The sequence below is a fragment of the Scyliorhinus torazame genome, chromosome 3 (genome assembly GCF_047496885.1).
Source record: "Scyliorhinus torazame isolate Kashiwa2021f chromosome 3, sScyTor2.1, whole genome shotgun sequence".
In the NCBI taxonomy this organism is placed as follows: domain Eukaryota; kingdom Metazoa; phylum Chordata; class Chondrichthyes; order Carcharhiniformes; family Scyliorhinidae; genus Scyliorhinus; species Scyliorhinus torazame.
In genome coordinates, this window is record NC_092709.1 from 63,413,867 (window position 1) to 63,426,273 (window position 12,407).

General features: G+C 46.4%; 1 protein-coding gene across 1 annotated transcript; it reads right to left on the minus strand.

Annotated features, from left to right (window-relative positions):
* Positions 1–9,278: 9,278 nt before the first annotated feature.
* LOC140408481 (interleukin-8-like) lies at positions 9,279–12,113 on the minus strand. The gene is made up of 4 exons (XM_072495733.1): positions 11,963–12,113; positions 11,081–11,216; positions 10,865–10,948; positions 9,279–10,026 (listed from the first exon to the last, which is right to left on the minus strand). The coding sequence occupies exons 1-4, from the start codon at positions 12,024–12,026 to the stop codon at positions 10,008–10,010; spliced, it is 303 nt and encodes a 100-aa protein (XP_072351834.1). The 5' UTR covers positions 12,027–12,113; the 3' UTR covers positions 9,279–10,007.
* Positions 12,114–12,407: the final 294 nt, after the last annotated feature.

Sequence of the window (12,407 nt, forward strand, 5' to 3'; positions counted from 1 at the left end):
AGTAGGGAAGAAGCTGTTCTTGAGTCTGCCCATTGCATGGTTTCTTTTAATGCCATTGCTTCTGCATATTGTGCAGTATGGGGTCCCAAGGGGATTGCTATGGTTTGATTGGGTATATATCTGGATTCCCGAAATTGTCCTTTCATTAGTCCTATATCTGCAGAGGATTTCATTAATCCATCTGGCTGGAGTATTTTCATTGAAGAGCCATCACAATCCTTTGTAGTCTGTGAGATTGTGTTGGGGGGGTGGGGGGTTATTGTCTCTTTCTACTTCGGGGTCCCCATCTTGCATTTGAGGAAGGGATTGCAAATTAAATTGTTCAGGAACAACTTCCCACTCTAGTGTAAGGTCCTGAAGTAATGTCAGCCATTTACCACAAGTCCTTTTTCTTTAATTAAGAAGCAATTGAGCATGGCCTGTCCACCGAGCCTGCACATCTTTGGGTTGTGGGGGTGAGACCCACACCGACACGGGGAGAATGTGGGTAGAATGTGCAAACTCCATACGGACAGTGACCTGGGGCCAGGAACGAACCTGGGTCCTCGGCTCCGTGAGGCAGCAGTGCTAACCACTACGCCCGCGCCTCCCTATTTATCATATCTAATAAGTGTAGCTTTTCTTTCATTCTCTGGCTGTCTGCTCAACGTTTAAAAAGCGTGACAAGGGGCGAAATTCTCCCCCAACGGCGCGATGTCCGCCGACTGGCGCCAAAAACGGCACCAATCAGACGGGCATCACGCCGGCCCAAAGGTGCGGAATGCTCCGCATCTTTGGCGGCCTAGCCCCAACATTGAGGGGCTAGGCCGATGCCGGAGGGACATCCGCCCCGCCAGCTGGCGGAAATGGCGTTTGTTGCCCAGCCAGCTGGCGCGGAAATACGGCGCATGCGCGGGAGCGTCAGCGGCCGCTGACAGTTTCCCGGCGCATGCGCGGGAGCGTCAGCGGCCGCTGAAAGTTTCCCGCGCATGCGCAGTGGGGAGAGTCTCTTCCGCCTCCGCCATGGTGGAGGCCTTGGCAGAGGCGGAAGGGAAAGAGTGCCCCCACGGCACAGGCCCGCCCGCGGATCGGTGGGCCCCGATCGCGGGCCAGGCCACCGTGGGAGCACCCCCCGGGGTCAGATCGCCCCGCGCCACCCCCCAGGACCCCGGAGCCCGCCCACGCCGCCTGGTCCCGCCGGTAAATACCAGGTTTGATTTACGCCGGCGGGACAGGCAATTTCTGGGCGGGACTTCGGCCCATCCGGGCCGGAGAATTGAACGGGGGGGTTCCGCCAACCGGCGTGGCCCGATTCCCGCCCCCGCCCAATCTCCGGTACCGGAGACTTCGGCGGGGGCGGGATTCACGGTGGCCAACGGCCATTCTCCAACCCGGCGGGGGGTCGGAGAATGACGCACCTGAAGTCTGTATTAGAATTGAGGACTGGCCTTGTAAAGATCGTACTTTAATGAGTACTTGTAGGATGAAAGTCAGAGTTCTTTCAACAGCGTTGTAATGTTGTTCATTAATAGTAAAATTGTAAGAATCTTATCCAGGAGGAATCATTTCATCTTTATTGTAAGCTACTGCTATCCCTGCCCTAGTTTCAATTCTAATCTTAAAAACAAGCTGTAACTGACCTTTTATGGTGTTTATGGCCTTTTTGTACGTCATCCAACAGTTTTCCTGGGGATTGATAGTCATCATGGGTGAAAACTAATGGATTTTTTTTGGTGTAAATCAGTCATAAAGAGGTTTTGCTCTTGCAGAATAATTAGGGATGAATGCCTTATCATGATTTATTAATCCTAAAATTGATTGAAAGTCTTTGGGCGGGGTTCTCCTATAATAGGGCGAAATGTTGACGCCGTCGTAAACGCCGGGGCGGTTTACGACGACATCATCTGGCCGCTAGGAGCAGCGATCCTGCGCCACACAAGGGGCCAACAAGGCACTGGAGTGCTTCACTCAGCTCCAGCTGCCGATACGTGCCCCAGCACGGCCGGCGCGTGTCCGCGCATGAGCGTGGGTTGCATCTCCTCGCTGGTCCCCGGGCAACATGGCGGAGCCCTACGGGGGCCCGGCGCGGAGGAACATAGACCCCCCGGAATTAGCCCGCTCGCCAATGGGTAGCCTCCGATCACAGGCCTGGCCGCTGTGGAGGCCCCCTCCGGAGTCGGATCTCCCCTCTCCTCACCAGGACGGCCCCCGCAGCCAGAACGCCGAGGTCCCGCAGGGTAGGACCACATGCGAATGATGCCGGCGTGACTCGGCTGAACTCGGTGGATATTCGGCCCGTCGAGCGCGGAGAAATGCTCCGCGGCCCCCGATCAGTGCCGCGGCGACCGCACCGCGGGATTCACGCCCCTCCCTCGCGATTCTGCAACCCAGCGCTGGATCGGGGAATCCTGCTTTTTAACTTTAATGCGCAGTTGGGCGACTTTTTCTCGAAACCCATCTGTCAGATCTCTGCCTGTGTCTGTGGCTCACACACAGAGGAAGCTGATTTCCTGTCTGCAAAGATCAGATTGTTCTGACTGATTAAATAGCCATGATCACAGAACCATTTAAAAACATAACCTGTGAGATCGAGTTGATTAAAATTGTCTGTGCTTAGATAGATATCATCCATGTTTGGGTTAATCTGACAACATATCCATTACTCAAGCTGAAAAGATTTTGCGATGAATTTCTAAATGCAATTTCATTCCTGAACGGGAAACGGATTAACCCCTCGATGGTTGGTTCTATTTCCAGTTGGCCACAGTGATCGTTGTGCTGCTGCTAGATTTCCCAGTATTTGTTCAAGTGGTGTTAGAACTTGCCTTCGTAGATCTGTCTGCATGATATTCAAACTGGTTCAAAATATGTCTGGTTCTCTCATCTGCTTCAGAATTGACTGGAGTGGTATTAAAAACAACATTTTGAATCTTTAGCTCCTATTCGTAACAAAGCATTTTTACCAAAAGGAGCTGTCTGATATTTGAACATCGCAGTTTTTAAATTGTACTGAATTCCATCTAATTTTATGGGGCAATTAAAAAATTTGAGTCCATTGTGACTGCCCCAGTGGTTCCAATTATTTCTATTGGTTGTATGGGCTCCGCCAGCCGGGACTTAAAATTTACAAGAGGATCTACAATTGAGGTATTTGCTCCTGTGTCAATTAATGCTGTTCCAATTTTATCTCTGATTTTAATATTAACATATGGGTACTAATTCTCCTGGCTTGCATTGGGTATGCCAATTTCCTATTGCTTTTTAAAAATAAATTTAAGAACCCAATTCTTATTTTTCTAATTAAGGGTCAATTTAGAGTGGCCAATCCATCGACCCTGCACATCTTTGGGTTGTGGGGGTGAGACATAGGCAAACACGGAAACTCCACACGGACAGTGACCCAGGACTGGGATCGAACCCGGATCCTCAGCGACATGAGGCAGCAGTGTTAACCATTGAGCCACTGTGCTGCCCTCCAATTTCCTATTGTTGAGTCTGATCTTGGTGTCTCCTTCTCTGGTTAGATTTAACCATATTAGACTGGACATGTCCTGGAGTTTGCTGACCTGTCAATGTTTAATTCAGGCCATTCTCATTTTCCTCCCTGTCATGGGGGTGAGGGGGGGTGGGGGTGGGGGGTGGGGGTGGGGGGGGCGGGGTGAGGTGGGGGTTTCGGGAAATCTGTCCTTGATTTTCCCATTAATTACCATAGTATTTGGAATTAGGAATTCTATTTCTAGGAGGCTGCTGATGTGTTATGTACTCTGGGATAACACAGTCTGCAACTCGATGCAGCTTTGACCAAGAGATACTCCAGATGTTGAAGTAAGTTCAATGTGATTTATTGAACCATTAGCACAGTTCTCTATGAGATCGACTCTCCTGTTAATCTTGCTGTAGTAACTCAGTCTAACTAACCAGTCTGCTGTAAGCCACGTGGTGGGTGTGATGCTTCTGATCTGCCCCGTCCCACTCTCTAAGTGTCTGTCTGTGGAAAGAGACAGAGCATGTGTGCCCTGTCCTTTTATATGGGTTGTGTAATGCCCCCTTGTGGTAATGCCACCTCTGGGTGGCTTCACTGCCCATTGGTCGTATTCTATTCTCTCTGTTCATTAGCTGTATGTCTGCATGTCATGAAATCTCCGGTGCTCCCTCTAGTGTTTACTTAGTTGTCGTGTATTTACATGAACCCCTTGTGTATATACGGTGATGCATATTACCACATCCCCCCTTTTTACATGTTACATATTTTCTGTACAATGTTAAAGAAAATTGAACAAAATAAGTAGATAAGTGATGACATGTACAAATAATGATGACAGTGATGATTATACAATACCAAATAATATGTATGAGTCCAAAGTTCATGAATTTATATGGTCGAGTGGCTTTCTTGTGCTGTTATGGAAGTGCCGTCAGTGTCCTGGTATGTACGTAACCTAGAAGTCATCAGGAGGTGTTCAAATGGTCAAATCACTTCGTTGTCTGATTTGGACTCTTTTTTTTTACGCTTGTGGAAGCGATTCTTGATGTCATCTTTGCTGTCTGACCTGGACTGGGGTCTGTGTTTGCGTTATTGATGCCGTATGTCAGCTGCCTTCAAAGCTGGTCTGCTTTTGTGTAGTGGAGCAAATGTGAATTTGTAAGATGCGTTATCATGCCATGGTATGTCTGCACACTTGCCATTGTCTTCAGCTGTGCTGTCAGTGTCCTGCATTGGCAGAGTTGTACCATGTCGTACCAGTTGTTGTTCCAGCATTGTTGTTTTTGTCATGCTTGTTGTTGTCTGTGTTGTTGTTTTTGTAGGTTTTGTTGTTGTGTTTGTTGCACTCAATGACCACACCGAGTGGAGAATTTGAATCCTTCACAAAGTTACTTGTGTCAGTGTCCTTCGTGGCATCTGCTGTTTCATTGAGCGTGCCGTCTCTGATTCCTCGGCGCTCCCCGTCTGGAGTCATGTCCGGTCCACTTGTATCATCCTTGGCGTGTCGATGCTCCCCGTCTGGAACCCTTTCTGGTTCACCTGAATCACCTTTGGTTTCTTGATGCTCCCCGTCTGGAGTCATTTCAGGTTCTTGTGGAGAGGCTCGAGTAGATGAGGTTTGTATTAACGTAGTGTCACTGGAGTCACCTGTAGCCTCACTTTGATTGTCGAGTGCCTCTGTACATACTAGCTGAGATCGGTCAGTCTCGCTGCGATGTCGCACATCTTGTCTGGAAATTGTGAAGCCTTTGTCACTCGTCGCACATACATTGGGTAGACCTTCAGTGTCTTCTTGTCAGTTAGATGAGCTGGATAGACTGTCAGAGTCTTCTTCTGGGGGCTCAAATAATCTGGGTAGACTGTCATAGTCGTCTTGCTGTGCACTTGAGCGTGGCAGACTTGCATCGTCTGCTGCTGGTTGCTCAGATAAAGTTGCTAGATCTTCATGGTCTTGTTCATGCAAGTACTGCGCTCTGGAGTCTTGCGCTGCTTCCACCGTGGAGTCTGTCAACGAGCTCGCTGTGGAGGCTTGTAACTCTCTCTCTGTGGAATCTGGCATCGTTCCCTGTGTGGAGTCATGCAGTGGTCTCGCTGTGGAGTCGATCTGTGCACTCTCAATGCAAATGCGCATGCGCGGCTTCTCGCGCATGCGCAAAACACTGTTTTGCTGGTTCGTGTCTTCTCGGGAACTGCGCATGTGCAGCTCCTTGCGCAAGATGGCTGCCTATCAAAACTGCCGTTCCCCCCTGCTGCAAGCCTACCTTTGCCTCGTGGTGAGTATAGGCGCCAGTTTTACCAATTTTCTTTGTGTTTACCTCGCAGTAGTTTTCAAATTTGTCCAGGACTGGTCTGGAAGTCTCTCTTGTCCTGCCCTTTGGAGTACTTGAAGGAGTTGAAGATTTCTGTTGCACTTTCACCCGCAATGGTGAGTGAAGATCTATCTTCTCAGCATTGGCTACGCCATCTAGGTCGGACGCTACCAGGTAGATCTCAAATCTCTGTTTGAATGCACGCCAGTTGGCACTGAGATTGTCGTGGTACCTGAGCTGCTGAGGAACCGGAATCTCGATTATCTTGCCTGGGTGCTGTTGCTGGCAGCCACAGATTTTGCTGAGTTGAACTATATAGATTCACCAGGCACTACTGGTACCATGATGTGTTATGTACTCTGGGATAACACAGGCTGCAACTTGATGCAGCTTTGACCAAAAGATACTCCAGACTTTGAAGTAAGTTCAATGTGATTTATTGAACCATTAGCACAGTTCTCTATGAGTTCGACTCTCCTGCTAATCTTGCTGTAGTAACTCAGTCTAACTAACCAGTCTGCTGTAAGCCACGTGGTGGGTGTGATGCTTCTGATCTGCCCCGTCCTACTCTCTGAGTGTCTGTCTGTGGAAAGAGACAGAGCATGTGTGCCCTGTCCTTTTATATGGGTTGTGTAATGCCCCCTTGTGGTAATGCCACCTCTGGGTGTCTTGACTGCCCATTGGTTGTGTCCTATTCTATGTGTTCATTAGCTGTATGTCTGCCTGTCATGACATCTCCGGTGCTCCCTCTAGTGTTTACTTAGTTGTAGTGTATTTATATTAACCCCTTGTTTAGAGACGGTCATAGATTATCATAGAATTTACAGTGCAGAAGGAGGCCATTCGGCCCATCGAGTCTGCACCGGCTCTTGGAAAGAGCACCCCACCCAAGGTCAACACCGCCACCCTATCCCCATAACCCAGTAACCCCACCCAACACTAAGGGCAATTTTGGACACTAAGGGCAATTTATCATGGCCAATCCACCTAACCTGCACATCTTTGGACTGTGGGAGGAAACCGGAGCACCCGGAGGAAACCCACGCTCACACGGGGAGGATGTGCAGACTCCGCACAGACAGTGACCCAAGCTGAAATCGAACCTGGGACCCTGGAGCTGTGAAGCAATTGTGCTATCCACAAGGCTACCGTGCTGCCCTGACGGTGATGCATATCACCACAGCTGCTGTTTAGTGTTGGTTGTTAAGGGGATCCTTGAGGGGATCCCGCTGAGAATAATTGACGTTGATGGAACCGGGGTCCCCATGAGCCCCTATTATCTCTTCTGAGAGATGTTTTTTTTCATAGGCTGCTATGAGTCCGCTGTCTCTTAGCTAACCTTTTTTAAAAGAAACTATTTTGTTAAAGCTGGCACAAAGATCATTGCAAGGACTGGCTTAACTTTTGCTTGGTTGAGGGGTCCTATTAATTAGAATGGGTAGTCTGCTACTATTAATCAAGCAGGCTAATACTTGCTGCTACAGAAAGCCCTGTCTCCCCGAAGGAAGATATCTTGTGACAGCAAGAACTGCTGCCAAGATTGTTCATGTCGAAGCTTGACTAATAAGCACAGTCTCTGGATGCCAAAACTTTCTGGCTGCAAATTGTTAACCCATTGAGGGACCTCTGCTTTTACTACTTCATATATTTCTTGGGCTGCTCTAGATATTTTTCCTGCAGTTTGTTTATTTGCCATGTGTTCAGGTTCAAACGCCTTCTCTTTGGAATCACACTTTTTTTCTCGTATCTTGTTTTAAATATTTTTATGAGGATAAACCTCGCAAGTCCCACGTTGGGCATCAACAGTTGCCAGTTTAGGAATTCCCTGACCTGAATGATTAATCTTACACATCCATTTCTGACTAAGCAACCAGAGGAGGAAAAACTAAGGGCGAGATTCTCCACTCCCGCGCCGGTTGGGAGAATCGCCTGGGCCGCCAAAATTTCCCGGGACGCCGGTCCGACGCCCCCCCTGCGATTCTCCCAAGCGCCGTGAACGGCCCGGTCAAGTTCCGTGGGACGCAGGCCGGAGAATCGCCGGAGACACCCAAAATGGCGATTCTCTGGTACCCCCGCTATTCTCAGGCCAGGATGGGCTGAGCGGCCAGGCCAAAACGGCGGGTTCCCCCCGGCGCCGTCCACACCTGGTCGCTGCCATCGGGACCAGCGCGCGAACGCTGGGGGGAACTTGACTGTACAATAATTACCCAGGAGCTAGAAGTGGTTTTTAATTTTATCTTGGTAATTATGGATGTAGCACACCAGAACCATGCAAAGTTTGGGTTTTAAATCACATTATCTAATTCACATTGCAGGGGAATTTCCAATTGGAAGTTTGAACCACCTCGGCTATTGCCGGGCATCCCATACCCCTGGAAATCTTCGGGGCCTGTGGTGGGGGGGTGTGGGGTGGTGGGTTAATCTTGGATATGGAGTGTTGACATGAAGGTGGCTCTGAGTACCGTCACAAACTAGCTGCATATTCATGGAGTGGAATCCCTTCCTAGTCTCAGGTGAGATGGTGCTGTAGGATTGTGATTTATGCGCTCTCAAAAGCATCCGGGAGCTTGGGGAAATCGGAAAACCCCATAAAATGTCTCTCCGCTGCTTCATCGTGATGTCAAAGCCAAATAAATGAGCTAGTCCCCTGCAAAGGGAATGAATGACCTGGCATATATACCCCTTACTCATGTTTGATCACTTCAGCTTCAATTCCACCTTCCTGCATTATCTTAATAACCCTTAACTCACTGCCTGCCCGACACTCTGGCTTCCATCTTGCTCTTACTTGGCTAATGGCTGAGAATCCATTGCTTCCTGGGGTAGAGAATTCCAAAGATTCACAATCCTTTGAGTGAAGAAATGTTCTCCTTTCTGTACTAAATGACTGACCTTGTTTTAGATACCCCATTATTGATGACTATAGGCCTTAAACTCTGCGACGGCCTCCTTGAGCCTCTCCATCTTTCTCTTAAGACCTTCCTTAGAGCCCATCTTGGTGACATAACGTTTGGCCATGTGCCCAACTATATCCTTGCGACACTCCATGTCCATGTTTTGCTGCTGTGAAAACGCCTTGGGACTTTTAAAACTCTATCAAAAGTGTTATAGAATGCGAGTTGTTGTTGTAAAGGCACAGAAGTGGCAGAAGCAGCCCCCGACCAATGTTCCTTTCTGAGCAAAAGTCCCTGCTAGTATTCCGAAAAGGCGGAGGAAATTCATCCTGCTGCATTTTTAAAAAACCTACCCAGAAGCTTCAACGTTGATCAGCTCCTCACGTCGGTTTTACACCAGTGAAAGCCACCACCGGGAATGTGAATGAACAATGCAGCAAACCCATGTGTCCTGTCCCCTATAGGTCACCTGTGGACACTTCTTAAAGGTGTGTCACAGGTAAAGGTCATCTATACCTGCGGATCAATAATGGTTACAGCTATCTTTTTGTTGCTTGCTGCATTATTCAGGAAACAGGACATTCTGGCAACTTGCAAAGCAAGACAAAACAATTCCAATTTTTAAAATGTTTATTTTAAATAAATAAATCAAGACAAGATCAGCCCCAATCTTTCCATTACATATTAATAATATTATAATAAATTAAAGAGAAAAGCTTCAGATAAAGGCTGGAATTCTCCAGCCACTGCCATTCACTGTTCCCAGCAACGCACTCCCGCTCGCATAGATCTTTCCAGTGGGAAATCAAATTGACAAGCGGCAGGAGGATAGAATCCCTCCTCCAACGAACGGAATGCCACCGAGAAACACAAGACTGGGGGACCGGAGAATCCTGCCCAAATTCTTATTAGGAAAACAATCACAAATTAATAACCATTTTAATTATTAATGCAACATAACTCTTGGAACCCAGAAGTAAAATCAACCATTTTAAGAGATATCTCAATAATAAAATAGACATAAATAGCAAACACTTTCCTGACAATTTGTCATACTAAACAATACACCATTGAGTAATTACATCCTGTAACACTGCTACATAGCAGCAAGTGTTTAGAATTTGTTTGAATAACAATGAAAAGTAATTATTCCATAGCGCTGGGACCTAATTACTGAAGGAAATGTTCATGCTTCAGTGTTCCAGATGCTAAAACAGTTGAATAAACAGAAACACTTAAAGCTAAGTTCAACCTCTGGCTGTGACGAGTCTGCACCAAGCCAGGCAGGCAGATGTAAAATCCCAACTTTCTATCAGTGTTTTGAGCTTCTCTTTGGCGAGGTTAATTCATCTTCTTGGAACTATGGGAAATGAGAGAATGAAGAAATTAAGTTTATGCCATACAAGGATATTTTTGAAATACAAAATGCTTTCAAAGTATATTTGGTAGGAAATTAACTGGATATATTTACAGCATTTACTTGAAGCGGAATGAAATACTAAATAATAATATATTTAATAGAATCAGAATGTTAAACATTCAGATTGAAGATCATCCCTAAGGGGTCATGTCATCTACTAACATATTCAACATTGACTGCAGCCTCAGCCCAGCATTGTGTTGACAATCTTGTTCCACCTGGGGACTATAGTTTCATATACTCTGGTATCTCCTTTGGGTGTCCATTCCTGGAGTGTTCTTGAGCAGTTTGACTATGAGGCTATTATTTCCCACCCTGCACCTGCCTTGAGTCCATTTCAAAATCACCCGTGGTAATGGGGGCACTCACTGGATAGTGACGAGGAGCAGGAACCGTCGTGTGGACTGCGTTCCTTCACTAGGTTTGGGTCTATGTAACCAACACTGGGCGCTTTCAGCTCTCAGTTGTCTAACCCAGCACAAACCAACAATCCCTGGCATTCTCCTGGCCAGTGCTCAGTCACAAGGTGTCCTGATTCACTGAGACATTGGGGCCTAGGTTTTCAATTCACCCGTTCCACTCTGAATGATATGATGAGAAAATGAGCAAGAGTATTTTACGGAGGTTTGGTTCGAGTAAATGAAGGGAGGCCTGACTTATACCACACCTGACTGGACAGAATTAGATATTGTGATCTGACAGAAAGTGGGAAACTAAATAAAAGTACAGTGAAAAAAGAAACCGTCCTTCTCCCCACCCTACACAGATTGAAACTTACTGTTTGATCATCCTGTCAATAACTCTCTTCACCCAGCCAGCTTCAGGATGGAGACACACACGATTCGTACTTTTAAGGGTGGCACTGAAAGAAATGTAGAATGACATTTATTATTTGCCATCCACCCTCTTGTAAGAAGCTTGAACTCCTATTTAAAGCTAGAATAATTGCTGTGTTTTTTCAATACAGGAAACTGAAGAGGAATTAAACACTTACATAATTTCGACGTTCCCACAGTGAGGACCACTTGGTATAATTTCGATGTTCTCGATGTGCTTAGGGTGGATGAATTTTGAATGTGTTTTGATACACTGGCAGCGTAGGTTCATTCCTGTGTTTCCAATTGATGCAGCTGTAAATTAAACAAATGGATTGATTTCCAGATTTGCACTGGTGTTTCTCAAGTGCCCCACTTTCTCTCCTGGGACTAAACTGCTAGCTATCCTCTATAATAATTTTCCTGGCTGTACCTTTCTGATACCAAGCAGTCCAACAGGAACCTCAGCAAATCAACACCCCAAGCTGAAAGAAGGGCTTGCATTCCTGTTGTAATAATTGGTAGCACTCAAATTAATCGAAGAAAGAACAAAGTTTCAAATTTCCCCTGTGCCAAAGTTCTTTAAGTAACTTCCATCAATTTTCCAATGATTTTGACACTCACTCATTGGACTGAATTTTACCAGCCGCCAGTAGAGGAAACGGAGACAGTAGTGATTGGTGAGCTAGCAGGGAGCTGGGCCCAGCTGACAGGAGGCGCACTGTGAGGCAAATCATCTTTCTGTTCCAGTGAGCCAAGCAACCGATCTGAATAATTATGGTCCCAGCTTGGGACCAGCCGTGCAACTTGATACTTGTGTTCGGAAGCCCATGATAAAATTTATCCCATTCATCCTAATTACATATACTCCCAACTCTCCTGAAGTCTTCTGTCTAAAGAGTCAAACAAACATTGAACAATTGGCATATGTTTCAATAAATACTGATAAGAATTCCTCTTGCTATACAATGTCATCTACAATATGCAGCAGAGCCAGCAGGGAAAAGGAGCCATATAATTATAGATGCTGTATAGACGCTGTGAAACTAGAGATTGCTTACCTTGTATGGATAACACACCCAGTGCCAGGAGGGCAAGAACAACGAGAGTATCTTTGCTGTTCATTGTGCTTTACTTGTTTGGTGATTCTTTTATCTTCTTGCTGCTGCTGCCTGTGACTGAGCTGCTGAGCCTCGCACGCTGTATTTATAGCCAGAAATCTGTGACTCACTCGGTGGAGTTGGCTCATTTTGGAATTTCTCCGGATGTGTGGAATTACAACAAATGTAATCATTGATGAAACAATGTATGGTAGAATTAAACTGGAAATGTGTTCATTTGTTAATTACATCTATCAGAGCACTTCAATTAGAATTCTTACTTTCTTTCCCAAAGCCAGGTGGTCAAAATTAAATCTTAATTCCAACTAAAATGAATGGAAGGTTTTCACAGCACTTTGTAATGGACACAATGACACATTCAATGTAGGTGATATTAAAGCGAAAA